Genomic DNA, 27798 nt, shown 5'->3' with positions numbered 1-27798 from the left:
TAGATCCACTATGGACTGGACTCACACTATTATGCTAGATCCACTATGGACTGGAGTCTCACGCTATTATGTTAGATCCACTATGGAGTGGACTCTGACACTATTATGTTAAATCCACTATGGACTGGACTCTCCCACTATTATGTTAGATCCACTATGGACTGGACTCTCACACTATTATGTTAGATCCACTATGGACTGGACTCACAATATTATGTTAGATCCACTATGGACTGGACTCTCACAATATTATGCAAGATCCACTCAACTTCCATTGCACCGGTCGCCCGGGGGGCGGGGTCTCCACATCTGCGGTCCCCTTTCAAGGTTTCTCATCATCATCCCATTGGGTTGAGTTTTTTCTTGCCCTGATATGGGATCTGAGCCGAGGATGTCGTTGTGGCTTGTGCAGCCCTTTGAGACACTCGTGATTTAGGGCTATATAAGTAAACTTTGATTGATTAAGTGTGTGTGTGCTGAGCAGTTTGTTAGAACAATCCTCTCATCTAGTTAACTTCTCACTTCAGACTGGAACATTTCCAAAAACCTTAAAAACTGCTGTCATGAAGCCTCTCTTAAAGAAGACTAGTCTTCATGCCACGGTACTGAAGAACTGTTGGCCCATATCAAACCTGCCATTTTTGGTCCAAGTCCTAGTAAAAGTGGTATACCAACAACAGCTTAGTGACTTTCTCCTATTTAACAATGTGTTTGATATTTTCCAATCAGGCTTCAGGCCCGACTACTGCGCTGATCAAGGTGACAAGTGATATCCGCCTGAAGACAGATGCAGGGAAAGTCTCAGTCTTGGTTCTGCTGAAACTGAGCCTTGCTGTTGATCATACTATTTTATTACAGAGGTTAGAAAACTGGGTGGGAATATCTGGTTCGGTTAACTGGTTCAAGTCCTATTTCGATCACAGGACATACTTTGTTGAAATTGGTAACTGTGTCTCTGACCAAATGACTGACCTGTGGGGTTCCTCAGGGCTCGATTTTGGGAGCCCCTATGTGTACCTGCCACTAGGCCAGGTAATACACAGCTTCAACGTGCCCTGTCAGAACTGTGCAGATGACACTGAGATCTACGTGTTACTGGCGGCAGGTGGACGTCTGCCTGTTGAATCACTTTGTCTCTGCATGGAAGAGATCAGTGTGAGGATGCAAAAAAAATTGTCTTTAAGCTTCTTCTTCTTCTGTCGTGTGTCTTTAGACTTTCAGCTCTGTTGAGGCGAGCCAGGTCAACGTGTCATCGTCCAGGTCAATCAGACCTTGTTCGCCATTCGGTGGCCGGTGTTTGGGGCAACTAGTGACTATGTGCTCTACTGTCTGGATTGGGTCCCCACACTCGCAGGAGGCACCATCCGCAAGTCCCCGCAAGTCTTTTAAGCTGCTCTCAGACAAAACTGAAATCATTGAAATCAGAGAAACTATTACCGTATTTTCCCGACTATAAAACCCACTAAAAATCAAAAATCGACAATGCGCCTTATAACCTGGTGCGCCTAATGTAAGGAATACGTTTGGTTGAGCTTACCCACCTCAAAGCTATTTTATTTGGTACATGATTAGATTTACACTTCCTTTTATTGTCATTCAAATTTGAACTTTACAGTACAGATTAGAACTAAATTTTGTTGCATTAGCTCATGGTAGTGCAGGATAAAAGAGCATTAAGGTGCAGATATAAATAAATAGATTACTGTACAGCACTTTTGCATATGCATCCATGTTTATGGGTGTATGTTATATTGTCTTTATATTCCAGCGAGTTAATCCATTTTCGGGGGAATCGAGGGGATTATTATGATGCGTTCAAGGGTCTTACGGCCTGAGGGAAGAAGCAGTTGCAGAACCTGGAGGTTCTGCTACAGAGGCTGCGGAACCTCTTTCTAGAGTACAGCAGTGAAAACAGTGTGACCAGTAGATGGCAGTCACACATAAGAGATAAGTGTAGGTCGCACTATGATGGCAATATGTCTCAAGTAAACACCAACATTTTTAAATGTTCCATTGAAAATATAGAACATACACACGGCGCTCAAAAACCTATCAAAATGTTTTATTACGACTTTGGTAAGCTATGAAGCCGCACCGCTTGATGGATTGTCGGCGCATTAAACATACGAGTATTATTATGGTGTGTGTATAAGGTAAGACATTATCTGGTGTTTTGTTTCACAATATTATGCAAAAGCAACATTTCTTACCTTCTGGTACCTGCTGATCTGTACTTGGGCTCTGCATGAGTCCTGAAAAATCGATGCCGTAGTCGAAAGCTTCTTCATTTTCTCTATCTTCTTGTTATCAGACATTCATCCTCCACTGTTGCCATTTCTAATAGAAAGTAGTGTAAAGTTCTTATATCGGTCAGTAAACTCGCCATGAAAGCGCTAAAACATACCGGTGTAGTGAGTTTACATTATTCACCCAAGGAACTTTAGATATTAGAGAGTTCCGGTCGGACAGTTTTTCATGGGACACACTTCCGGCGTTGTTCTTTCCGGATGAGGAGATGTAGCTCCGTTATTGATTTGAGTAAAGTCTTAATGTCATTAAAACAGTTAACTCCATCTTTTGACACTTCTTCCACTCCCGTCCTTGCACGCTACACCGCTACAACAAAGATGACGGGGAGAAGACGCTGCTGAAGGTGAGCCACGTAAATAAGACCGCCCACAAAAGGGCGCATCCCGAAGAGACTGTCAGAAAGCGGCTTGAAGATGATCTGTAAAACATAATCTATGCAAAATTTTGACGAAAAAACCACCATTACATGTTATGTAGACCACAAGGAAGTGTTTTACATTTAGAAAAAAAATGACTCCTTTAATGCGCCCTATATATGAAAAAAAGATTAAAAAAATGGACCATTCATCGGCAGTGCGCCTTATAATCCAGTGCGCCCTATGGTCCGGAAAATACAGTATTAGTCACCTTGAGACCCTCTAACTGAAATCTAATAAAGGTTAGAAATCTAGGGGTAATAATGGACTCAGACTTGAACAGCCACATTAAGTCAATAACATCAGCAGCGTTTTACCACCTGAAAAGCATTGATCAAATCAAAGGAATAGTGTCTAAACTAGACTTAGAAAGACTCCTCCATGCCTTTGTGTCCAGCATTTTTAGACTACTGGAACGGCCTTCTCACTTGGCTCTCCAAACAAACTGGAAAGCAGCTGCAGTACAACCAAAATCCTGCTGCTCGAGTCAAGACTAAAACAAGGAAATACAACCATATTAGTCCAGAGTTTATGTCACTGCTGCTAAGAGAATAGACTTTAAACATGTCTACTTGTGTTCAAGTCTTTTCATGGTCTTGAGCCAAAGTACATCTGACATGTTCGAACTATATGTATCATCCCGGACTCTGCGAACCTCAGGCAGTGGTCTCCTGCTGGTGCCGAGTCAGGACTAAACATGGTGAGGCTGCGTTTCAGTTTTATGCTCCTAAAATCTGGAATAGTTTTCCAGATGTGAGACAGGCCTCAACATTGGCAATGTTCAAAGTCAGGCTGAAAACCAAATCATGCATATGTCAAGTGAACATATTTTATCAACACTCTTTGATTTTAATTTGAATTATGATTATTCTATTTGTTCACTCTTGTACTTTTCTGTAAAGCACTTTGAGTTGCATAGTGTGTGAATTGTGTTCTATGAATCAACTTGCCTAATCTGTGGTCTTAAATTAAAGATGGATAAACTGTAGAAATTGAATGAATTTTTTTTCCCCCCAGGACTTGGGTTTTTTTGTGTATATTTTGCTTGAGTCCGAATTGAGAAAAGAGAGTAGTGTGTTTTTCTTTTATATTTATATTGACAGTCAGCTTTGTTCATAATGTGAGGAAGCAAACCTACAGGATGTCACAAACAACACATGTGGAAGAAAGACAATGGAAACAAAATCTTAAATACTTGTACAGTATAGTGAAGAAGTATTTACAGTCTATTTAGGACGGCGTGACTCAACTTGTGGACGAGGCAATTTAACATAACTGCACAGCAACAGAAAGCATATCAAAACCAGCAGAAATGATTCCCTTTTCAGATCACAAAAGTTGCTACTCCATGTGACTTTGTAGCTAGGATGCCATTTTCATCATGTTTAGTAAACATGCAGTACTGGAATGGAGGGACGTGTCATACTTTCATTTCAGGTCATGGAGATTTACCTTGGGAAAAAAAGCATGTGATCTGCAGGACCTCTAAGTTGAATCCTTGCATGCATCGTTTCATGGTGGCTTTATTTTCACGGACCACCAGGAGAATGTCTAAGTCTATGAGCAGCGAAACGTCTAAAACAAACCAAACAGTCCAGTTGCGATCGATTTAATGCCCCGAGATGACAACCACCTGGATGATGAGAACATTCATAGACAAGGAGAACGTGATGTGGTCGCATGACAACATGGATGTGTTCTCTTGCAGAGAAATTTTGAATATGAACCAACAACAGCATCACTACTGTCAAACTTTGGGATGAAACACTTATTTCCCTCAGTCGAATTCGACATTCACCATAAAACGATGCACTTTGGGTTCAAGTTAGAACAACCAGCAGAGGATCAAGTATGGCCACTTCACTCACATGCCGTCCAGCTCAGCAGGGTCTGATTCAGGCCTGCTGGGACTCAGTTCACACAAGTAGAAAAGGGTCTCCTGGCTCGCCTCGGCTTCCGTCAGGGGCTCCAGGCGGATAAAGGAACTGCGGCCCGGCGGCTGGGATTCCACGCTGCCGTCCAGCAGCTCCGAGGGGAGTTCCGACTCGATGGAGTCCGCCGAAGTAGAGGGCACCTCAGCAGGCGGGACACAGCCATCCAGGAAGGCTAGCAGGGGGGAGGATGTGTACTGGATCACCTGCTTGTCTACAAGAATACAGCAAGGATGATGTTAAAACTAGGGATGATACTCGAAACCGGTTTTCCCGGTTGTTCGATAAGAAAAGAACCGAGTTCTCGGACTCGAATCCCTTTTTGAGAACCGGTACCCGTTATCGAGACCACTATAGTAAAGAAAAAGAGTTGGTTCTTTATTCGAATCCCTCGGAACGAATCCCGTCCCGACCAGAAATGCTCCGTGTGACATCACAAGAAATGACGTCACGTAGCTCAGTCATTAGGCGCAGATAGCGAAAGCAGGAAAAAAAATAGACGGGAAAAAGCGCTCCAAGGTGTAATGAAGTTCAAAACAAAAGGTATAATCCAATGAATAACTTTACTGAGAGATTTGAGCAGGGTACAAACACATGACGAACACTTTTACGACCAACCGGAAACATAGCAACCAGGCTAGCAACGCACCTCCTTTACGGCAGCTGTCGCAACGTTCTTAAAGCAACCGCAGCACATACATATATATACACAACACATCTCCCTTTTTTAACTTTTGTTTTTCTTTCCTTGTAAACAAAACAAAATCACACTGTATATGTGTTGTCTGTCTAATTATAAATAATGCAGACGAGGCGTGTTGGCTTAGTTCTTGACGTTTACTTTCACAGCGTGCTCATAACCTCATTCTTACGTGACGACATGCAACAACACTTTTCGGGGCTACCACGCATGCTCGTCACTCCCGTTGCATGCTGGGTAGTGTAGTTGTTATATTCCCTAGCTCATAACATAACATCACATCTATCTATCCTATAAAGAAATAATGTTAACTCAATAAAGTGTATTTCTTTTTTTAGCTTTAACTTTTCATTTTTTAGCATTGTAACCACATTTGCAAACAACTTTTCTCTTCATAGAATGTTCTTTCAATAAAGAAATAAAGTCCAAAAATGTCAAAGCATCATAACAAACAGTTATGTCAAATAGCAGCAGAAGTGCACTTTTTGGAGAGCTATATTATTTTCAGTTTTGTGCCCAAGGGACTGATTTTATTTAACACTATAGTATTATTTTTACACCAATAGTGATCACAGAGACAGGTTGTTTCTGTGTTACTGTATATATTTGTTTTTCTGAAAAATCCCACTTAATATACTTTGGGTAACAACAGTCAATATTTATTTATTTTTTAATTTTTTTTTAGGGGGGTAACAGTCAATATTTATTAGATTAAATTGTTTTCTTATATAATAAAAGTGAGCTTTTGTTAAACCAATTATTGTGTGTTTTTTTCCATATACAACAACCTATCTGGACTCGATAAGAGAATCGATAAGGAATCGGTTCGATAAGAGGATTCGATAATAGGCTCGAACTCCATAATTTCTTATCAAACATCATCCCTAGTTAAAACTGCAACTGGCACGGCTGCCAGATGGGTGCTGATGCAAGTTCCGCTCCACAAAAACACAATGTATATTCTAACATAACAACATGACAGCAATTTGTTGCTTGGGACTACTTTTGGGTATATAATGTGCAGACGCGACAGCTGCCTTTTTGTGTATGACACAACTGTAAACGGCAGTAAACTCATTTCTACCAAAACACCATTTTTATTCAAATTATTTTGTAATTGTGAGAAATATAGATAGTGATATATTGTAGGGGTGTCAAAATTGTTGATTTTCTAATTACCGTAATTTCCGGACTATAAGCCGCTACTTTTTCCCCTCGTTCTGGTCCCTGCGGCTTATACAAGGGTGCGGCTTATTTACGGCCTGTTCTTCTCCGACACCGACGAAGAGGATTTCGGTGGTTTTAGTACGCAGGAGGAAGACGATGACACAATGATTAAAGACTGACTTTTCATATACCGGTAGGCTGGTTATTTTGATAACGTACAGGTGAGCACTTTGTATTACTTTGCACCGTTGTATTATTTGTACTCTGCACGAATGCTGTTCGCCATGTCAAAGATGTGAAAGTTTGATTGAATGATTGAAAGATTTATTGTTAATAAATGGGACGCTTTGCGTTCCCAAACAGTCATCTCTGTCCCGACAATCCCCTCCGTGGTAGCAGGAACCCCTATATACTACGGTAATTACACATCAAAACCCTGCGGCTTATAGTCGGGTGCGGCTTATATATGGAGCAATCTGTATGTTCCCCTAAATTTAGCTGGTGCGGCTTATAGTCAGGTGCGGCTTATAGTCCGGAAATTACGGTAATCACGATTCTTAATCAATTCTTAATCAATAAAAAAAAAAAATATATATATTTTTTAAAATCTGTCCTGTCCAGCCACACAGGCAAATCATGTTGTTTATGCCCTTATATGCATACAGATTTACTTTACAAAAGGTAAGTGTTGGATACTTCTCTTGTTGCTTTATTTGTACTTGACTTTATTAAATGTTTGGGTAGAATTTTATTAAAGTTTTGTAAATCACCAAAATGTCACCGTGGAGTTATTGAGTCTGTTTAGCTGTTTGGAGAGCCAACTTTCGCAGCGAGTGGGTCCATGGCGATGACTTCTGTTTTGTTCAGTCGTTTTACAGGCACCATTTGCAAACAATCAAGATATGTAAATAAACATTTACAAAATCTTGTTTGGTGGGTGCAGTATACATACCAGTGCGCACTAGTCTGGAAAATCCAGTACTTATTTCCTTCACTGTAAATTACCTTGTTTTCACACAAACATGTGAATATACAGTATGGTTGTTTTTTTGTTTTGCTAATATGATGTTAACTTTCCACCTGTGTGTCTGTTACCAAAGTTAAACTGGGATTACAAAACGCCAACAGAGTTCAAGTTTTCATATAATGACTGCGTTTGAAGTAAAAGTGATTTGTGTTGAGGACCATGTGTGCTGGAATGTAAGGAGCTCCACTTGCCTGTGTTGTCTTCTCGCTGCCTACATCTGCTTAGTTGTGCTGGGCTTTCTTTTGAGGACACGGTTTCCTGAAAACAGACAATTAAAATTTCATCAACTTCTTAGTGAACATCTTTTAAATTCAAAAAATTCAAGTTCAAATATTTGTTCCTTCTTTCTTTACTTATAACTAGAGATGTCCGATATCGGCCTGCCGATATTATCGGCCGATAAATGCTTTAAAATGTAATATCGGAAATTATCGGTATCTGCTTCAAAAAGTAAAATTAATGACTTTTTAAAATGCAGCTGTAAGGAGCGGTACATATCCGGTAAAACACGGACGTAGGGGGAAGTACAGAGCAGATGCGTCTCCCCTATCCCCTCTCCCACACACACAACACAGGACTTGACGACTGCAGCATTAGAGGTTTACTGGCGACGCTTGATGACCTCATCAAACCGCCGCGAGCGGAGCATAACAACAAGAAGAGTGTGTTGTTGCCGGTGCTGTAGCCGTGGCTAACAAGCGAGCTCGCTCGGTGACTGACTAACGACATGGTTAGGGATTATTTTAAAGTGTGTCTGACGGATAAAAAACTGGCAATTTGCAATGACTGCAAAAAGTTGGTTATGCGAGGAGGAACCAAGACGTCTTCCTTTAATACGAGCAATTTGATCTCCCACCTCTTCAAGAATCATAAGGAGATACACGATGAATACAAGCGGAAGATGCATGAAAAGCAAACACCGAAAAAAAGTAGTACCACACAGTTGTCGCTTAATGACTCCGTCGAGAAAAAACAAAAATACAAAAAAAACTACCCCAGGGCGAAAGCCCACGTTGTGGTCAGGGACAACGCACGCAAAGCCCACGTTGTGGTCAGGGACAACGCACGCAAAGCCCACGTTGTGGTCAGGGACAACGCACGCAATATGGCAAAAACTACGGTGGAGTGTGGTGTGGCTAGTCTGCTTGCAGTGAACAAAGGTGCCCTGTCTCAACGCAGCATTTCAGAAGCTCTGGCTGACTGGTAGGCCACTTCAAGCACTCACCACTATCTTGCAGCACATTTTTGTTACTCATACAAATACGTTAGAGCAGGGCAGATTGAGCCCAGTTATAATTTCCTGTTGTACAGTATGCCAGGCAGTCTTGCACTAAAGGAGGACTATGTTATTGTTTACTTTATTACTCTAGTATACTCTGGACTGAAGCTGTGTGCCTTCATTGTTTTTGTAGCTGTTGTTTTGAGGCATGTTTAAAAAAAAAAAAGAAATAATGCACTTTGTGAAAGTCAAAATATAGTATTTCCCATAGTTGTAGTGGGTATCAGGATTATCTCAGGGAGAGTATGTCCCAAATTCCAAGCTGCTGTTTTGAGGCATGTTAAAAAAAATAATACACTTTGTGACTTCAATAATAAATATGGCAGTGCCATGTTGGCACTTTTTTCCATAACTTGAGTTGAAGTTGTTCTCTTATTTTGGAAAACCCTGTTACATTGTTTAATACATCCAGCGGGGCATCCCAACAAAATTAAGCATAATAATGTGTTAATTCCACGACCGTATATATCGGTATCGGTTGATATCGGAATCCGTAATTAAGAGTTGGACAATATCGGATATCGGCAAAAAAGAAATTATCGGACATCTCTACTTATAACCAAAACAATAAATCAAGACTGCTAAACAGTGACCGTGTAACATTGTGGAAATTATTCATCATCTGGGGTGTGGTGTGTAGTACTGTGAGGGGGGAAAAAAAGAATGTATTCCAATTTTAAATAAGGCTGTAACATAAAATACTTTCCAAAAACCATGTATGTAGGGTTTTTTTTGGGTCATTTTAATTTACCTCTAAGGCATCGATATCGATGCCTAATGGTTTTCCATAAAGCATGGCCTGAAAATCCTCCATGCTCCACTCAATGCTCTCCAGATAGTCCATCAGCTCCATCCTGATCACAAACAACATTGTGAGTGGCAGCGGTATAAATAGGCATAAGCTCAGACATTTCCAAATAAACTTGCTCGTTAGGAGACAAGCACAGAAGCTGCAGTTGTCTCTGTACCACACTAACAATTACATTGAGAGTTCACACAAAACAGGTCAAGTTCCTGACTGATACTTCCTGCAGGAATCCATCATCTATCAAATTATCCTACACCTCAAGGGCCTAAAGGGATCCGGCCCATAATTTGGAAGGTTAATCTTATCGATGTCAAATCGGGAAGTATGTGACATTCTTGAAGCAATGGAGGCTAAATGGATTGAACCACTTCACAGTAAATAATAGTTGTCGTGGGTGCAATTGATTGAGGCCACATTACTGGTAATTACAAATGAAAACTGACAGTTATTTGCAGGGTTATGTTCCAAGACCCCCAGCAATAGGCGTAAAAACGCAAACAATAAAAATCCGTAAATATGCCCATTTTTTAACTAATAATTGTGTGAAGAATATTATAGGTCTAAACACTTTAAATTCACTTTTACACAATTAAAAAACAGGCAGTTACACATCTCATCAAAGCATATTACTGGAAACTGTCGAGTGAATTGACTTGTCGGACCTCACGCTCTGCTGGACTAATACCTGCAGCATCGCCCCTGCAGATAGAGCCATCAAACCACTTTCTATTTACATTACCAGCAAATGGAGCACCGTGTGGTGCAACTATTGTCGATGAAAAAAAAAAAATTAAAAATGGTAATATCATATACATTTGCAACATAGACTAGTGGAAAGTTAATGAGGTTGCCCAGGCAACACAATGCAACTTTAGTACACACGGAGTGGACATGAGCATATTAGGGATCAGACTTGTTATAGCCGACTTGTGAATTTTAACATATGCTTTAACCTTGCTATCCATTTGTACCATGAGCGTCTGCAAGCCGCAGCCCGTCAGGGCGCCGCCTTCTTGACAGCGCATGCACTTTTTGCGTCGGATGAAAAGAGCACAGCTACCTCCCCCCATTCTCACCACATTCTACAGAGGCACTATAGAGAGCCTACTGACCAACAGCATCTCTGTCTGGAGCCTGCAATGCCTCAGACTGGAAGTCTCTCCAGAGAGTGGTGAGGACGGCGGAAAAGATCATCAGGACTCCCCTTCCTCCTATTCAGGAGATCGCAAAAAGCCGCTGCCTGACCAGGGCTCAGAAAATCTGCAAAGACTCCTCCCACCCCCACCAAGGACTGTTTTCACTGCTGGACTCTAGAAAGAGGTTCCGCAGCCTCCGTAGCAGAACCTCCAGGTTCTGCAACAGCTTCTTCCGTCTGGCCGTAAGACTCTTAAACGCATCATAATTAAATTATCCCCTCAACTCTCCCCAAAATGGATTAACTCGCTGGAATAAAAAAAGACAATATAACATACATCCATAAACGTGGACGCATGTGAAAAAGTGCAATATATTTATCTGTACAGTAATGTATTTATTTATATATATATATATATATATATATATATATATATATATATATATATATATATATATATATATATATATATATATATATATACACACACTACCGTTCAAAAGTTTGGGGTCACCCAAACAATTTTGTGGAATAGCCTTCAAGAACAAGAATAGACTGTCGAGTTTCAGATGAAAGTTCTCTTTTTCTGGCCATTTTGAGCGTTTAATTGACCCCACAAATGTGATGCTCCAGAAAGTCAATCTGCTCAAAGGAAGGTCAGTTTTGTAGCTTCTGTAACGAGCTAAACTGTTTTCAGATGTATGAACATGATTGCACAAGGGTTTTCTAATCATCAATTAGCCTTCTGAGCCAATGAGCATACACATTGTACCATTAGAACACTGGAGTGATAGTTTCTGGAAATGGGCCTCTATGCACCTATGTAGATATTGCACCAAAAACCAGACATTTGCAGCTAGAATAGTCATTTACCACATTAGCAATGTATAGAGTGTATTTCTTTAAAGTTAAGACTAGTTTAAAGTTATCTTCATTGAAAAGTACAGTGCTTTTCCTTCAAAAATAAGGACATTTCAATGTGACCCCAAACTTTTGGACGGTAGTGTATATATTTAATTATTTATTTATATATGCACCTTATTGCTTTTTTTTTTTTTTTAAATCCTGCACTGCTATGAGCTTATGTAACGACATTTTGTTCTTATCTGTGCTGTAAAGTTCAAATTTAAATGACAAATAAAAAAGGAAGTCAAGAAGAAGTCAACCTTGCTATCCAACAGTTTGAATATGTTTTTGGAAAAAATTATACCCTGTGTGGCTATATACTTACTTGCCAAGCAGGTTGATGTTCTGTGAAATGGCGTTATTCTCGTTTAGTATGGAGTCCATAATCTTGACAGGGTCTTCAAAACTCTTGCCTGAAGGTTTATTGAGCTGTAGAATGCTGCTTGTTGGTCTGCTGCTGTCACACATGCTGTTCTTTGGCTGCTCCAAGACGTCCGCCTCTTTGACATCTTCAGTGCATGTTGTGCTGGCCTCTGTGTCAACTGCCAGCACTGGGTAGGGGTCCACATCCACTTCAACTATTTCTACATCACTGAGGAAGTGTAAAACAGCATCTTAGTGCAGTTAGGGACCTGCATTGTAACTCTGCATTTTAACACATTGGTACACAAAAAGTTGCATCAGCAGTGGTCAACTGTCTGTATGCAATTTTCACCGCAAACGTTAAAAGTTATAGAAACATTTTTGCACTCTTTCAACCATGCGTACAGACCACGGCAAGTTTTTCAGACAGAAGAATCAGCAATGCTTGATGACACCATGAAATAAAGCTCATAACCACATATCTAAAATATGCATATATTTGACCAAGTTCAAATACAATAGGTATACTCTAAACGTGGCTATATTGTACTTTTGTTAAAGTCCAAATAACCCCTGATTTATAGGAACATTGTATGAGTCATGGGAGGACACTGGGGTGGAGCTCTTGTGCGCACAATTCCCTGCAGGTGTGATTTTTCTGAGTCAGTAGGCAATGTTTTGGGATATAGTGCATGCACAGTTTTGTAAATGAGGCTCCAAGGCTGCCAGAGAAAAGGATGAGGTAGCAGGAGGGTTTCAGTGTTGCCGACTTACTGATTAAGTAGCTATATTGAGCAAGTATGCAGACACCTCTATATACCTGTATTCTTTTAACAAAGCATCAAGCAATAAATCTACCAACTTTTTCGATAGCCCCCATACCACCACAAATACATTGTAGTCCTGTGAAACAATGCATGTTCTCACTCCACTACAAAGCAGTAGCTCAGCTACTTGAACCCAAACTGTTGGGATGGTGATGAAGACATTGATCCTTCCTTCACCTTCCTCCAATAAGTCAGCTGTTTAAACCGCTACACCAAAATGACACATTGAAGACACCCTAGAATTGAAATTGTATGTTCTTACAGTCACGGTTATTAACGTGCCAAGCCAATGACTCACCCTGGCTCGTTGGGTCTGGGTGACCAGTCTGTGACTTCTGCTTCATTCTCTGTCAGGTCACAGATGACGACATCATCTTTCACACTATTGACAGGTGACTAAAAAGAAAACTCAGAGTGAAGAAACTTGACTAATAAAAATCTCAAGCATACAAATTAACGATACAACTCGGTAATCTAACAAAAATGTTTGGGCTGTCAAATGATTAAAATATTTAATCGCAATGAATTGCATTTTGTTCATAGTTAACTCAAAATCAATCGCAGATAGATATAATCTTTCATCATTATCAATTGTACACTAGACAGTTATTTTTAAAGTTTTTATTACCATGACTAGACAGTTTTTTTTTTTTTAAAAAGCTCAACATACGAGTGTTTTGAGTTCTAGAGCCAACTGAGCTCGTAAATTGAGGTACCACTCACTGTATGTCTTTTTTGAGGAGCTTTGTGAGGTCTTCTGCATATCTGATATCGCAATAAAAACAATAAAAATTGCGTACTGTCTGCAAGACAAGAGCTCGCTTCACCCCTAGTTTTTAAATTACATCTCTGTTAAAACATAAAAAATGACACACCGTTCATATCTTTGTAAGAAGTGGTGTTGTCCCGATACCAATATTTTGGTACCGGTACAAAAATTTATTTGGTGCTTTTCGGTACTTTTCTAAATAAAAAAGGAACCACAAAAAAATTCATTATTGGCTTTATTTAAACAAACAATCTTAGGGTAAATTAAACATATGTTTCTTATAGCAAGTTTGTCCTTAAATAAAATAGTGAACATACAAGACAACTTGTCTTTTAGTAGTAAGTAAGCCAAAATGGCTCCTAATTTAGCTGCTGACATATGCAGTAACATATTGTCATTTATCATTCTAAAAAGTTTGATCATATTAGGCCTATACTGGCTCACCTGCACTGGTTTCCTTTAAGATGTGACTTTAAGGTTTTACTACTTACGTATAAAATACTACACTGTCTAGCTCCATCCTATCTTGCCGATTGTATTGTACCATATGTCCCGGCAAGAAATCTGCGTTCAAAGAACTCCGGCTTATTAGTGATTCCTAGAGCCCAAAAAAAGTCTGCGGGCTATAGAGCATTTTCTATTCGGGCTCCAGTACTCTGGAATGCCCTACCGGTAACAAAGATGCTACCTCAGTAGAAGCATTTAAGTCCCATCTTAAAACTCATTTGTATACTCTAGCCTTTAAATAGACCCCCTTTTTAGACCAGTTGATCTGCCGTTTCTTTTCTTTTCTCCTCTGCTCCCCTCTCCCTTGTGGAGGGGGAGTTGCACAGGTCCGGTGGCCATGGATGAAGTGCTGGCTGTCCAGAGTCAGGACCCGGGGTGGACCGCTAGCCTGTGCATCGGTTGGGGACATCTCTGCGCTGCTGACCCATCTCCGCTCGGGACTGTTTCCTGCTGGCCCCACTATGGACTGGACTTTCGCTGATATGTTGGATCCACTGTGGACTGGACTTTCACAATATTATGTCAGACCCACTCGACATCCATTGCTTTCGGTCTCCCCTAGGGGGGGGGGGGGTTTTACCCACATATGCGGTCCTCTCCAAGGTTTCTCATAGTCATTCACATCGACGTCCCACTGGGGTGAGTTTTTCCTTGCCCGTATGTGGGCTCTGTACCGAGGATGTTGTTGTGGCTTGTGCAGCCCTTTGAGGCACTTGTGATTTAGGGCTATATAAATAAACATTGATTGATTCTATTATTTTGTCAACATTATTAAAGACAAGTGGTAGAAAATGAATTATTAATCTACTTGTTCATTTACTGTTATTATCTGCTTATTTTCTGTTTCAACATGTTCTATCTACACTTCTGTTAAAATGTAATAATCACTTATTCTTCTGTTAGATACTTTACATTAGTTTAGGATGATACCACAAATTTAGGTATCAATCCGATACCAAGTAGTTACAGGATCAGACATTGGTCATATTCAAACTCCTCATGTATCCAGGGACATATTTCTTGAGTTTATAAACATAATATAAATAAAATAAAAATGAAAGAAGATTTTGTGATGCTAAAAAATATTAAAGTAATCATAGTAGTATCGACTAGATACGTTCCTGTACTGAAATCATTACAGTGGATGTTAGATGTTAGATCCACCAATGGCGTTTGTTTATATTGTAGCGTCCCGGAAGAAATGATGCTGCAGGGAATTTGTTCTGTAGTGTTTGTGTTGTGGTGCAAATATTCTCCCAATATGTGTTTGTCATTGTTGTTTCACAATATGGCACATATTTATGACAGTGTTGGCGTTGTTCATACGGCTACCCTTAGTGTAACATGTATGGCTGTTGAGTAAGTATGGCCTTCATTCACATGTAATTAGTGCATTCAAAGTTAAGTTAATCGTCATAATGGTCAATAATCCGACATGATGTAACCTTGTCTTATAGACAAATTTTAATACAACTATTATCATGACTCTAGTGTGCTGAGGTGTGTAGTGAAGCATGTATAGCAATGACTCATCCTAATTAGTTGATACTTGACAAACGAACTTGATATGTCTCCATGGAGACTAGGAGTAGTGGTTTTGAAGCAGTTAAAACACTGCGGAGAGACATTAGCCGCTAGCTAGCTAGCCGTCGACAGGTAGTGGACCGGTACTTTATGAGGCGGTATAGTACCGAATATGATTCATTGGTATCGCGGTACTATACTAATACCAGTATACCGTACAACCCTAGTAAGAAGGTAAACTTACTAAATCTTTAGGGTAGCAAATACTTACAGTATTTTCTTCGTTGTAAAGTGTAACCTCGATTTACCAACGCCTCTCTTTGCGTCCTTTTCAGTTTAGGAACGTTTACATCGCGCCAAATATGCCTCTGTGTGCGAACAATGTCTCGGCGTACGAGCGCTTTATTCATTTAGCATGCTGCTTGAAGCCATCGGGTGCTGCCGCTTTGATGACATCACTTCCTGTGCAAATGGTTGCGGCCATTTCAAAGCGCTTCGAACACGAGCGGCACTAATGAAGTGTTTATTTCCACAATCGTTGTACCTTGCGCCGGTCAAAGCTGTCAGCCTGTTTTAGAGAACACTTTGTGGGATCAGACATGCTTTAAATGTGTCCAAACTCTCACAGTCTTGTTGTAGAGCTTTGAGTTGCTAGATAAGCGCTTTGAGCTAGCCTTTTAGCTAGTTAGCCTGTTCCGCAGCAAGTCCTTAATTGTGATGAGATGGAAAAAGATGTTCTAAAATAGGGACTTTTGTTGAGGCTACAATCAATTGTGTTTACAATGATTCTTATGGAGAACTCTGCTTAACAATAAGAACTTTTCGGCTTGTGAATTATGTTCAAGAACCGATTAAGTTCATGAATTGAGGTCCCAATTTATGTGGTGGTGTGGCTCGGTTGGTAGAGCGGACGTGCCAGCAACGTGAGGGTTCTAGGTTTGATCCCCGCTTCCACCATCCTAGTCACTGCCGTTGTGTCCTCGGGCAAGATACTTCAACCACCTGCTTTCAGTGCCACCCACACTGGTTTTAATTAGAGATGTCCGATAATGGCTTTTTTGCCGATATGCGATATTCCGATATTGTCCAACACTTAATTACTGATTCCGATATCAACCGATATTGATATATACAGTCGTGGAATTAACACATTATTAAGCCAAATTTTGTTGTGATGCCCCGCTGGATGCATTAAACAATGTAACAAGGTTTTCCAAAATAAATCAACTCAAGTTATGGAAAAAAATGCCAACATGGCACTGCCATATTTATTATTGAAGTCACAAAGTGCATTATTTTTTTTAACATGCCTCAAAACAGCAGCTTGGAATTTGGGACATGCTCTCCCTAAGAGAGCATGAGGAGATTGAGGTGGGCGGGGAAGAGCTAGTGCTGCAAGGGGTTCTGGGTATTTGTTCTGTTGTGTTACGGTGCGGATGTTCTCCCGAAATGTGTTTGTCATTCTTGTTTGGTGTGGGTTCACTGTGTGGCGCATATTTGTAACAGTGTTAAAGTTGTTTACACGGTCACCCTCAGTGTGACCTGTATGGCTGTTGACCAAGTATGCGTTGCATTCGCTTGTGTGTGAAAAGCTGTAGATATTATGTGACTGGGCCGGCAAGCAAAGGCAGTGCCTTTAAGGCACGCCCCCAATATTGTTGTCCGGGTGGAAGTCGGGAGAATGGTTGCCCCGGGAGATTTTCGGGAGGGGCACTGAAATTCGGGAGTCTCCCGGGAAAATCGGGAGGATTGGCAAGTATGACTGGGAGACGCAACTGCTCTGTACTTCTCCCTATGTCCGTGTACCACTCCGTACAGCGGCGTTTTAAAAAGTCATACATTTTACTTTTTGTAACAGATACCGACAATTTCACTTATTACATTTTAAAGCATTTATCGGCCGATAATATCGGCAGTCCTATATTATCGGACATCTCTAGTTTAAATCTAACTTACATAATGGGTTTCACAATGTAAAGCGCTTTGAGTCACTAGAGAAGAGCTCTATATAAAGATAATTCACACAATTCATGAAGTTCATTAAAGGTACTGCCACCTACACACCAAGCTAATATGCCATTTAGGTATGTCACCAGTCCTATGTTCTGTTTACTGACCTGTTCCACACATACTTTGTCATCATAGATCTCGTGAAAATATTTGGGCTTCTTTCCATTGCTGTTCATAAGAATTGGCCTGCCAAAAAGAACATTACATGTCAGCGTTTACAGTATAAAAAAAACAATCCATCTAAAAAATGCCAACACTCACCTTTTGCGCTTTAAATTCAGGATGTGGTTGTTCTGTACCAATGTGACGATAAAATGTATCAGCTGAAACAGTGAAAAGGTGAACCCCCCCCATCAGTGGTGCCCTTAAATCAGAGACCAGTATGGTGCAATAATGGAGCCAAACGTACCTTCTTGATGAGTTGCTGCTGATGCGCATACTTCTGTCTCATATCAGAGATCTCTGTCCACAGTGCTTCATTCTCCCTAAACCAAACGGTGAGTAAGCTTTAATTTAAATTGAACTGCCACAGTAGAAAACAAACCTTTTGAGTGGGGAAAAAAGGTCTTGTGACATTGTGATAGAAAAATCTGAACAGCAAATTACTAAGGACTTTTCACAGCAACACCGTTGCAGTGTTTAGAACAAAATGTTGATTGTCACAATCATGCTTTGACTGTCAAAGATGTTTGATATTGTAAGAGGTGATATTTCTACCTACATAGATGATTTTATTATTCTGTACTATGTGTTGCCCATATTAATAGTACAGTAAACCTTAGTTTATCACTGCTAATTGGTTCTGGGCCCGACAATGGTCAATGATTTTCGCAAAGAAGGAATTATCATTTCTAAATGGAATACTTTAATTTTTCGAGCATTAAAAACCTGTTAATGGCCTTCTAAATAGTCCCCCCTATTAAAAGTCCTTTAGACATGAAATAAAACCCACCCCCTGTAGTCCCATTTACACTTGCTTATTCCAATATAGCAATGCTGCCTAAAGCTTAGCTGCAAAATTGATTGGTTTGGTTTCATTCAGTGGCCAATATTACTGTAGTGTAGTATTAATATTTATAGTTCATTTAGCCCTTTTTAAGCTTATAAATGCTTAATTTAGACGGAAATACATGGAATATGCTTAGAAAAAAAATCAGCGATACAGCGCAGCCACAAACTTCAAAGTGCGATGTGGAGAGGGACGACATTCTCACGCAGATAAGCCTGCTTACTTTCTGGGTACTCTATTTAGCATTTTAAAGGCCCACAAAGAAAAATGAAAATAGACTATCAATCACAACATGTATAATAATAATGGATTAGATTTATATAGCGCTTTTCTAGACACACAAAGCGAAGTCAGAGAAGTGAGAACCCATCATTCATTCACGCCTGGTGGTAAGCTACTTTCGTAGCCACAGCTGCCCTGGGGTAGACTGACGGAAGCGTGGCTGCCAGTTTGCGCCTACGGCCCCTCCGACCACCACCCACCACCCATCATTCATTTACCAGTGTGAGCGGCACTGGGGGCAAGGGTGAAGTGTCCTGCCCAAGGACACAACGGCAGCGATTTGGATGTCAAGAGGCGGGGAGCGATCCTGCAACCCTCAGGTTTCTGGCACGGCCGCTCTAACCACTACACCATGCCACAAGGCGACTATACATTATTTTAACACTATCTACTGGAAGAAAAAAAACCTGGCATTAAGCAGCATTAAGAGGCGGATCCCCAGAATGGCAGAGGAATTCTAAAAGTAATTAACTTTTGAAATCTGACAAAACAACATGCATTTAAAGTTCCTAGACAACAAGAAAATTGTTGGTGTATTTTGGGAAATTAATTTCTAAAATGTGTTGTACCACTAAACTAAAAAATGTTTAGGGACAAAAGGAATTTAAATCTGAATGAATCGTTAAAATAACTGGAAGATTATTCGATTTAAGAAATCATTGTTAGATGCAGCCCTACGCCATGTACGCCAGAACTAAAATAGCAGTTGGACTGAAAATGATTTAACTGATAATATATTTAGAGTATAGCAAGCATAGAAATATACATCAATAATTTATTTGAGTTAGCCAGTCCTTATTCTCCCGTCTACAGCACACATTTTAATTGTCACAACTTAGTAAAAGGGAGCACATCACTTCTGTTTTAGCTTCACTTCACTGACTGCCTGCGCCTTTTAGAATCCATTTTAACATTGATGTATTTAATCCTTACATGGTCTTCAATAAGTTTTCATGCAACTAGCTAAGTAGCATTAGCTTATTTGCATGACATTTCTGTATATACACTACCGTTCAAAAGTTTGGGGTGACCCAAACAATTTTGTGGAATAGCCTTCATTTCTAACAACAAGAATAGACTGTCGAGTTTCAGATGAAAGTTATTTTTCTGGCCATTTTGAGCGTTTAATTGACCCCACAAATGTGATGCTCCAGAAACTCAATCTGCTCAAAGGAAGGTCAGTTTTGTAGCTTCTGTAACGAGCTAAACTGTTTTCAGATGTGTGAACATGATTGCACAAGGGTTTTCTAATCATCAATTAGCCTTCTGAGCCAATGAGCAAACACATTGTACCATTAGAACACTGGAGTGATAGTTGCTGGAAATGGGCCTCTATACACCTATGTAGATATTGCACCAAAAACCAGACATTTGCAGCTAGAATAGTTATTTACCACATTAGCAATGTATAGAGTGTATTTCTTTAAAGTTAAGACTAGTTTAAAGTTATCTTCATTGAAAAGTACAGTGCTTTTCCTTCAAAAATAAGGACATTTCAATGTGACCCCAAACTTTTGAACGGTAGTGTACATGTTCACTTTTAAAATGTATTATCTGTTCTCTGTATCACATGTGGAGGAACAATCACAATCTTTTAATAACGTCTTAATTTTGACTGAGTGGATGAACTGAGTCTTTCTATTAGGAAAGTTTGTTAAACACAACCGTGGAGGAGAGACTGCACTACAGCACAGTCATTTGTGTCAGCGTATCAATTAATGGTCCAAATGTAATTGTAAAGCAATCGCAGCTACGTCAGGTAAGTATGTGCATCCGCACTCTAAAAATACTCTAAACCCAGGAGAAACACTAAACATCTGTGTTTGGGTTTGCAATCTTTCGTGCGGTAGGCTGCACCAACCTTTTCAGTGTTGCCAACCTGACATCAATGTTTTCCTGCTTGCTGTGAACACTCTGAACACTAGCCAGGATCTTCGACAGGTCTCCTTGTCGGATCTTATTGTCCTCAGGCCGAGTGCTGGAAACCTGGAAGACAGAATTGTATGGTGTAATCCCTCATTTATCACTGTCAACCGGTTCTGGACATGACCATGAAAAATGAATTTCCATGAACTAAGAATCATTCATTATAAATGGAATATTTTATTAACAAGAGCATGGAAACTGTTTAATACCTTCTAAATAAATGTTTGACATTATCAGAGCCCTCTAGATATGAAATAACACCCTTTAGTCACCTTAACACTCTTTTAATCCAATTTAGTAATACTGCTTGGGACTGTGTCAATTATTGCCCACAATACTGAACAGTGTGCTCTGATTGGTTTGGTCTAATTAATACTACTGTAGTATTGATATTTTTAATACATTTATCCATTATAATGCTTGAAAAATGCTAAATTTAAGGAAGAAATGTTGTAGAATATGCTTAAAAATAACAAAACAACAAAAATCCACAATGTGGTGGAGCTGCAATATTTGAAGGCGAGGGTATTTGAATAATACGATAGTTGAGAATTTACCTTCCTCTTGATATTCTCCAGCAGGTCATCCTGTCCTTGTTTGAAATAAGTGTGCTGAAATTCCACAGGAACATCTCTCTCCTGCTTCACGATGCCTTGCTCGGGGTGCATCACTTTACGGAATCCATCTGAATGAGTTATGATATGTACAATCACTTACAGTCCTGGTGTGGGTTGTCAGTATCAGTACAACAAACACTGTACATTGCAGCTCTAAAGACAATTTATAAAACGGTTTTCATCCGGGATGTGTCTGTACATTTCTGCATTCATCCCAGCCGAGTCATACCAAAGACTATAAAAATGGGACCCATAACCTCCCTGCTTGGCACTCAGCAACACAGGCTGGAGTTGGGGGTTAAGTCACCAAAATGATTCCCGGGCGCGGCGCCGCTGCTGCCCACTGCTCCCCAAGGGGATGGGTCAAATGCAGAGGACAAATTTCACCACATCTAGTGTGTGTGTGTGACAATCATTGGTATCTTTAATCTTAATATTTCCATCTATCCTGACTAGTAGCCTAGTTCCTGCCACTACCATGCTTCACTGTAGAGGTGTTTAGGCGATGAGCTTAGCATGGTTTCTTCCCAACATGACGACTAAAAATTTACGCCAAAAAGTTCAATCTTTACCTCATCAGTCTAGATACTTAAGTTTCTCATGGTCTAAGAATCATTCAGCTGCATTTGAGCACGTACCATTTGTGTGTGAGTACAACAACAACAACCTTTAGCATATCAGTATTATGTTGAGGTAAATTATGGATTGGATAGAGCAAAGAATATGTACTATGTACTAAAATGATTCAATTAAGGAAACTGTTCAAACTCAAAGTGTTTACAAAGTACAAAGAAGAAGAATTCTGATATACATCTTGACCCTTATTTAAAACCGAGACAATCTCATTAAAATAATTTTATAAATCACAACTTACTGGGGTCCTATTATCAAAACCAACTGTTCTTGCCTGTTGGCACCTATTTGTGTCCATTTAGGATTTCCCCAAGTCCTGAAAATGTGAAATCAAACCCTGGTGGCATGGTGGAGATATTTATTTAACAATCTTTACTTACTTCATACTTGCTTCGAAATAACCGTTTAAATTTTGAGTAGCTAATGATGTATTTGTCGCTAGTTACGTCAGCGGATATCTCCATATATAGTAAAGTTTTATCCGAAGAGCTTTGCCCAAGTCCGCCATTATAGTCAGATGTTGAAGTAAATACACTTATTTTTCTCTATCCTCTTGTTGTGGGGCAGACTGGCTCGTACGCGCACACGCATCCGCCGCTGTTGCTATTTCAAATACAAAGTAGCGTATAGTACGAAACCTATATCTGTCAGTACATTCCATAAGGAACCACTAAAAACTATAACAAAGATGATGGGAAGAAGACAGTCAAAGTGGAAGCGCGTAAATAAGACCGCCCACAAAACGGCAATTTCAAAATAAATAACGCTGAGTAAGTTATATCTTTACACAAATATACAACATCCTAATAATTGTAATTGTCATGCTTTAATAAGTTGTAGGTAGTGTAAAACATGTATGTAAATTAACAAAATACAATAGTATAGCCTTATCAACTCTACCGATTCTACTCATGTAAAAGATTAAAATCAGGTTTTTACACATCGTTGTCCATGAGTGCATTATCCCTTATGTACTGTACATGCACATTGGCAGTACCATGAAGAAAATTGTTTTTTCGCAACTAATGAAACACATTCAAGGAAAAATAACAGGAAAGGGAAGATGCCGGGAAAAAAAGTGCAACTATGAGAGTTTCCTGGCGGAAACGGGAGGGTTGACAGTTATTTCAAGTATTACTTAAGACGTGAGAATTAAAACAATTTTTTTTTTAATTAACGAGGTCATATTATGCGTTTCCTACATTTAAAACCCTTCCCTTATGGTTGACATAACATGAAATTGTGCATACATTTTGTTTCACAGACATTTTTAAACCACTTTCTGAGAGTGCCATTTTTGGGTGGTCTTATTTTACGTGACGAAGTTCTCCTACAGGCCAAGCTGCCTTTGACTGCGTCTTTTATTAGAGAAAGCAACAGCGGCGGATTTTAGCATGCATGTGCATTAGGGACTAAACTATTTTAATACGTATTAATAATAACCACTGTAAAAATTCTGACGATTAGTATCACCGTTTTAAATTAATAATCGGAAAATCGTGATTGATAACTGCACTTTGATAAACTCACTGACTGGTGCCAGATCGCTAGCTTAAATGATAACATGACAACAAGTGACATTAACGTCTTTCCCCATAAGAAACAACATACCCCCAATCTAAACATATATAACCACTTTGCTGTCAGAGTAACAACGCTATTTAATTGTGCACATTGAACATAAAAGCTGTACAATCTTAGGACACAGTACATGTTCTATACTAATGGGAATTGAACTGAGGTGTTTTAACGGTGCGTTTAAGGACGACTGAACAGATTTTATTTGTTAGGGACTTTTCATTTACGGTGAATACATCTTGAAGTGCTACAGAGCAAACCAATATTTAAAACAATAAAAGCTTGGTCATTAAAACAGAAAAAGTACTAAGACTAAAACACTTTCAGTGAAGCATAAACACAAAACCTGCAAACTGGTGGCTTTTCTAGCAGTGTCTATTTCAGTCATTAAAAAAATAACTTGGTCAAAAAATTTCAGTGTGTGTACAAGTTATTTTTGAGCACATCCAAAAATACCGCGATAACAACCGTGGTAATTATGGTCACGATAACCGTGATAGGAATTTTTAACATTGTTACATCCCTCATGTACGTGTATGAGCCTGTCTGCCCCACAACAAGAGGATAGAGAAAAATAACCATATATCAGGTATGGATATACCAGCTGACGTAACAATGGCAAAATACATCACAATTGTCTCAAATTCCAAACAGCTCATTTGGGAAGAAGCAGAAGTGTTTCATTAATATCTCCGCCATGCCCCAATATCTTGGACTCAAATTTTCAGAAGAAAAGGATCCCAAATACTAGGAATGCAACAATATTGTAAATAACGCGGTACAGCGGCTTCAAAATTCTCACAACAATGCCATAACGTGTAACTGGTTGTACAACCGCCAGTGTAGTTTTTTTCTGGCACTATTGAGTGAGTTGTTCTGAGAAGCAAACCACAGTTCTCATAGTTCCCTGCACAGCGCACATGTACAGCGCAGCCCAATAAAAGATTGCAGGAGCAGAGCAGAAAACTCAAATTTGTGGATCCTTCCGCATAGGACGTTTGGACGCATTTTGGCTTTGCAGTCAAGCAAAACAAAGAGAAGAAAACATGACGGACACGCAAAATAAAGTGTCTAAAAGTCCAGAAATACAAGCAACCTGAAAGTCACTTGATTAAAAGGAGTCATATGTAAGAATTTCATGTCAAGACATCATTTAATGGCCCTGATATGTCAAAAGGCATTAATAAATTATGTTCTTTTTGAATACCTCTATAACTGATAACAGTAATTCAGCCGGAATATACTAATTTCTAAATTTGATTTACAGCCCCAAAATCTTGTTATTGTTTTAATTTCGATGTCTCGCCCTCCACCATTTGACCAATGAGAAAGTCTGTGAGTGTGTTACATCAAGGTTGCTAGTTATGCACCGCCATCTTTGTCTAGCTGCTGCCACTGGTAAAGTTACTAATCAGGTCAGACTTTATTAAATCCAAAAGGACTTATGATTCTCAACTTATTCATGACAAAGCCAGGAACAAAATACATTTTTTTATTGTGGATGCCTTTGAAAGATGGAGAGGATTGAAGGCAGAGAAAATGTTTTCATCTGACACCAAACTTGCTAATTTCCTCTTTGATAGGCAAGTAAGGCATTTACGTTTTCTTATTACTTGTGATTAATGGAAATGGACATTTCGTATGTAAACTATATCATCCAATACAGTCTACGATCTTGTCTAACAAAGCTAGTATGTTCGTGCGATGAATGCTTAGCATGCTAGCCTGGCCAATGGGAGCATACAGTACGTATAGCCCAGTTCGATGACACATCAACATATAGACTAACGGGGGAAATATATGCCTGTTAGCCTGTATGTCGATGTGTAATTGAACTGACAGGGAAAAATATATATTTTAGACAAATAAAACCTGTCGATATGGGTAGTGTCAGTGCCTATTTCGTTCTTAATATGCTGATACACTGAGGAAATGGGTTCCAACATTAGCAAGGCTGTAATTGCAATGTGAAACGTATGGAGACAGCCAAATCACAGGATAAAATAATTCCTCATTTGTGTAGCCTATAAGCATACCTTGGTAAAATGTTTCCTCTTTAGCTTTGGGCGTACATTAGGTTGCTAAACATGCTCTACTTATTTTCACCATTATAACCATTGCTAGCGTTGGTTGTAGTTCGTTTTAGTCTTTGTTCTCTGATAGTACTGACAATAACCATATGATTGCCATCTGTTGTAATATTGTATGCAGGCACGACGTATTTCCTAAAAGCTTAATTTCTGTGTAAAATTACAAATTAGAGATTTGTTGTTGACAAAACGCTTGTCTATTCAGCTATTGTGGTCCCAGCACCTCAATCCCTAGTAAGACGGAGTGGAAGTTTGAAATTCCTTGGAGTAGCCCAGTCGATCGAGCTGGATTTGGCTGCGTTTCTGGCAACCTCAGTCATGGAGAGGGGGAGGATACTACAGAATTTTGACGTTGATTGCAGTACCATTTTTGCACAGATTCCTACATACGGCTTCTTTAAATACACCCGGGAAAGATTATTGCCATAAAAACAAGATGTAAGCCAGACCAAACATCAATTTGTGAGGAATTTCAATCAAGATTTTCTCATGACAGTATGTGTTTACAATGTCAGTTTAAATACACTAAACTGAAGGTTTTAGAGGTTTGCTTGTTACTTGAAACACTGTTACTTCACTGTTCTTTGCACTTTGAAAATACAGTACCTCTTGTTGGTAATAAATAGGACTACAACATTGACACATTACGTTTGTGTTTATTTACAGTAAGTGTGTTAATCCTTAACACAAGTAGCATTTCATTTTCCACACTAAAGCAATTTTTCCTAGTCATGTTTTTTTTTTTTTACATTACCGCAGTTATGTTGTACCGTGGCCTTAGTACTACGATAATGTCATACAGTAAGATTTGTATATTGTTACATCCCTATAAGATACACAAAAAGAGGTGCAAACAGGTAAAGGTTGGTTTTGCAAAATATGACCTCTTTAAAGCATTAATATGGAATTAATTAATTCCTTTCCATTCTTTTTTTAAGAAAATAATTATAACTTCCAATAGCAGTAGTTTCATTAGTATTATGTTTAGGGCTGCAACAACTAATCAAATAAATTGATTCAAATCGATTATAAAAATAGTTGGCGATTAATTTAGTCATCGATTCGTTGGATCTATGCTATGTGCATGCGCATAGCCTACTTTTTATTTTTATAAACCTTTATTTATAAACTGCAACATTTACAAACAGCTGAGAAACAATAATCAAAATAAGTATGGGGCCAGTATGCTGTTTTTTTCCCAATAAAATACTGGAAAGAATAGAAATGTAGTTTGTCTCTTTTATGCATTATTAATCGAAGTAATAATCGACAGATTAATCGATTATCAAATGAGTTGTTACCGTATTTTTCGCACTATAAGGCGCACCTAAAAACCTCCAATTTTCTCAAAAGCTGACAGTGCGCCTTATAATCCGGTGCGCCTTATATATGGACCAATATTGAGCCACAACAAACCTAAACTTCATTTTCATAAAGTTTAGGTCTCGCAACTACGGTAAACAGCCACTAACTTCTTTTCCCCCCGTAGAAGAAGAAGCGCTTCTTCTACGGTAAGCAGCCGCCGAGTTCATTTTCCCCACGTAGAAGAAGAAGCGCTTCTAACCCAAAATTGGCTCCTATTAAGAGACACGCTTACGACGCAGAGTTTAAACTTAAGACGATCAGTCACGCAGTAGAACACGGGAATAGAGCAGCAGCGAGAGAATTGAACATAAACGAATCAATGGTGTTTATTTCGGACACTGAAGAAGAAGAATTTGAGGGATTCGTGGATGAGGAATAACTTCATAAAGTGAGCTTTACATGTTTATTTTGTGTGTTGTGTGACATTAACGTTTGAGCAACGTTGAGTTATTGATATTGTTATTGCTCTGCACTATTTCGAGTGTTACTATATTGTGATTGCACTAATGTTTGATTTACCGTAACAGTATCACTGTTTTTTACGTGTTATTGAATCAGGGAAAAGTTCCCCTCCACTATGTGATATAAATGTTGCACTACATGTTATACCTTGCTGTTG

At 39.3% G+C, this 27798-nt stretch overlaps 1 protein-coding gene across 2 annotated transcripts in view; it reads right to left on the bottom strand.

Annotated features, from left to right (window-relative positions):
- Nucleotides 1–3801: 3801 nt before the first annotated feature.
- The window catches only part of LOC133648449 (heat shock factor protein 2-like), a 28483-nt gene continuing 4486 nt past the window's right edge, over nucleotides 3802–27798 (bottom strand). For both annotated transcript variants that reach the window (XM_062044548.1, XM_062044549.1), the window contains exons 3-12: nucleotides 21454–21581; nucleotides 20832–20956; nucleotides 18089–18164; nucleotides 17941–18002; nucleotides 17787–17865; nucleotides 13168–13265; nucleotides 12005–12271; nucleotides 9582–9684; nucleotides 7743–7809; nucleotides 3802–4871 (exon numbers count right to left, since the gene is read on the bottom strand). In XM_062044548.1, the coding sequence (XP_061900532.1) occupies nucleotides 4591–4871; nucleotides 7743–7809; nucleotides 9582–9684; nucleotides 12005–12271; nucleotides 13168–13265; nucleotides 17787–17865; nucleotides 17941–18002; nucleotides 18089–18164; nucleotides 20832–20956; nucleotides 21454–21581 (1286 nt within the window). In that variant the 3' untranslated portion in view covers nucleotides 3802–4590. The remainder of the gene's footprint in view (nucleotides 4872–7742; nucleotides 7810–9581; nucleotides 9685–12004; nucleotides 12272–13167; nucleotides 13266–17786; nucleotides 17866–17940; nucleotides 18003–18088; nucleotides 18165–20831; nucleotides 20957–21453; nucleotides 21582–27798) is intronic.

Source organism: Entelurus aequoreus, linkage group LG04 (genome assembly GCF_033978785.1).
Source record: "Entelurus aequoreus isolate RoL-2023_Sb linkage group LG04, RoL_Eaeq_v1.1, whole genome shotgun sequence".
Classification (NCBI taxonomy): Eukaryota; Metazoa; Chordata; class Actinopteri; order Syngnathiformes; family Syngnathidae; genus Entelurus; species Entelurus aequoreus.
This window is presented reverse-complemented; position numbering and strand designations above follow the sequence as displayed.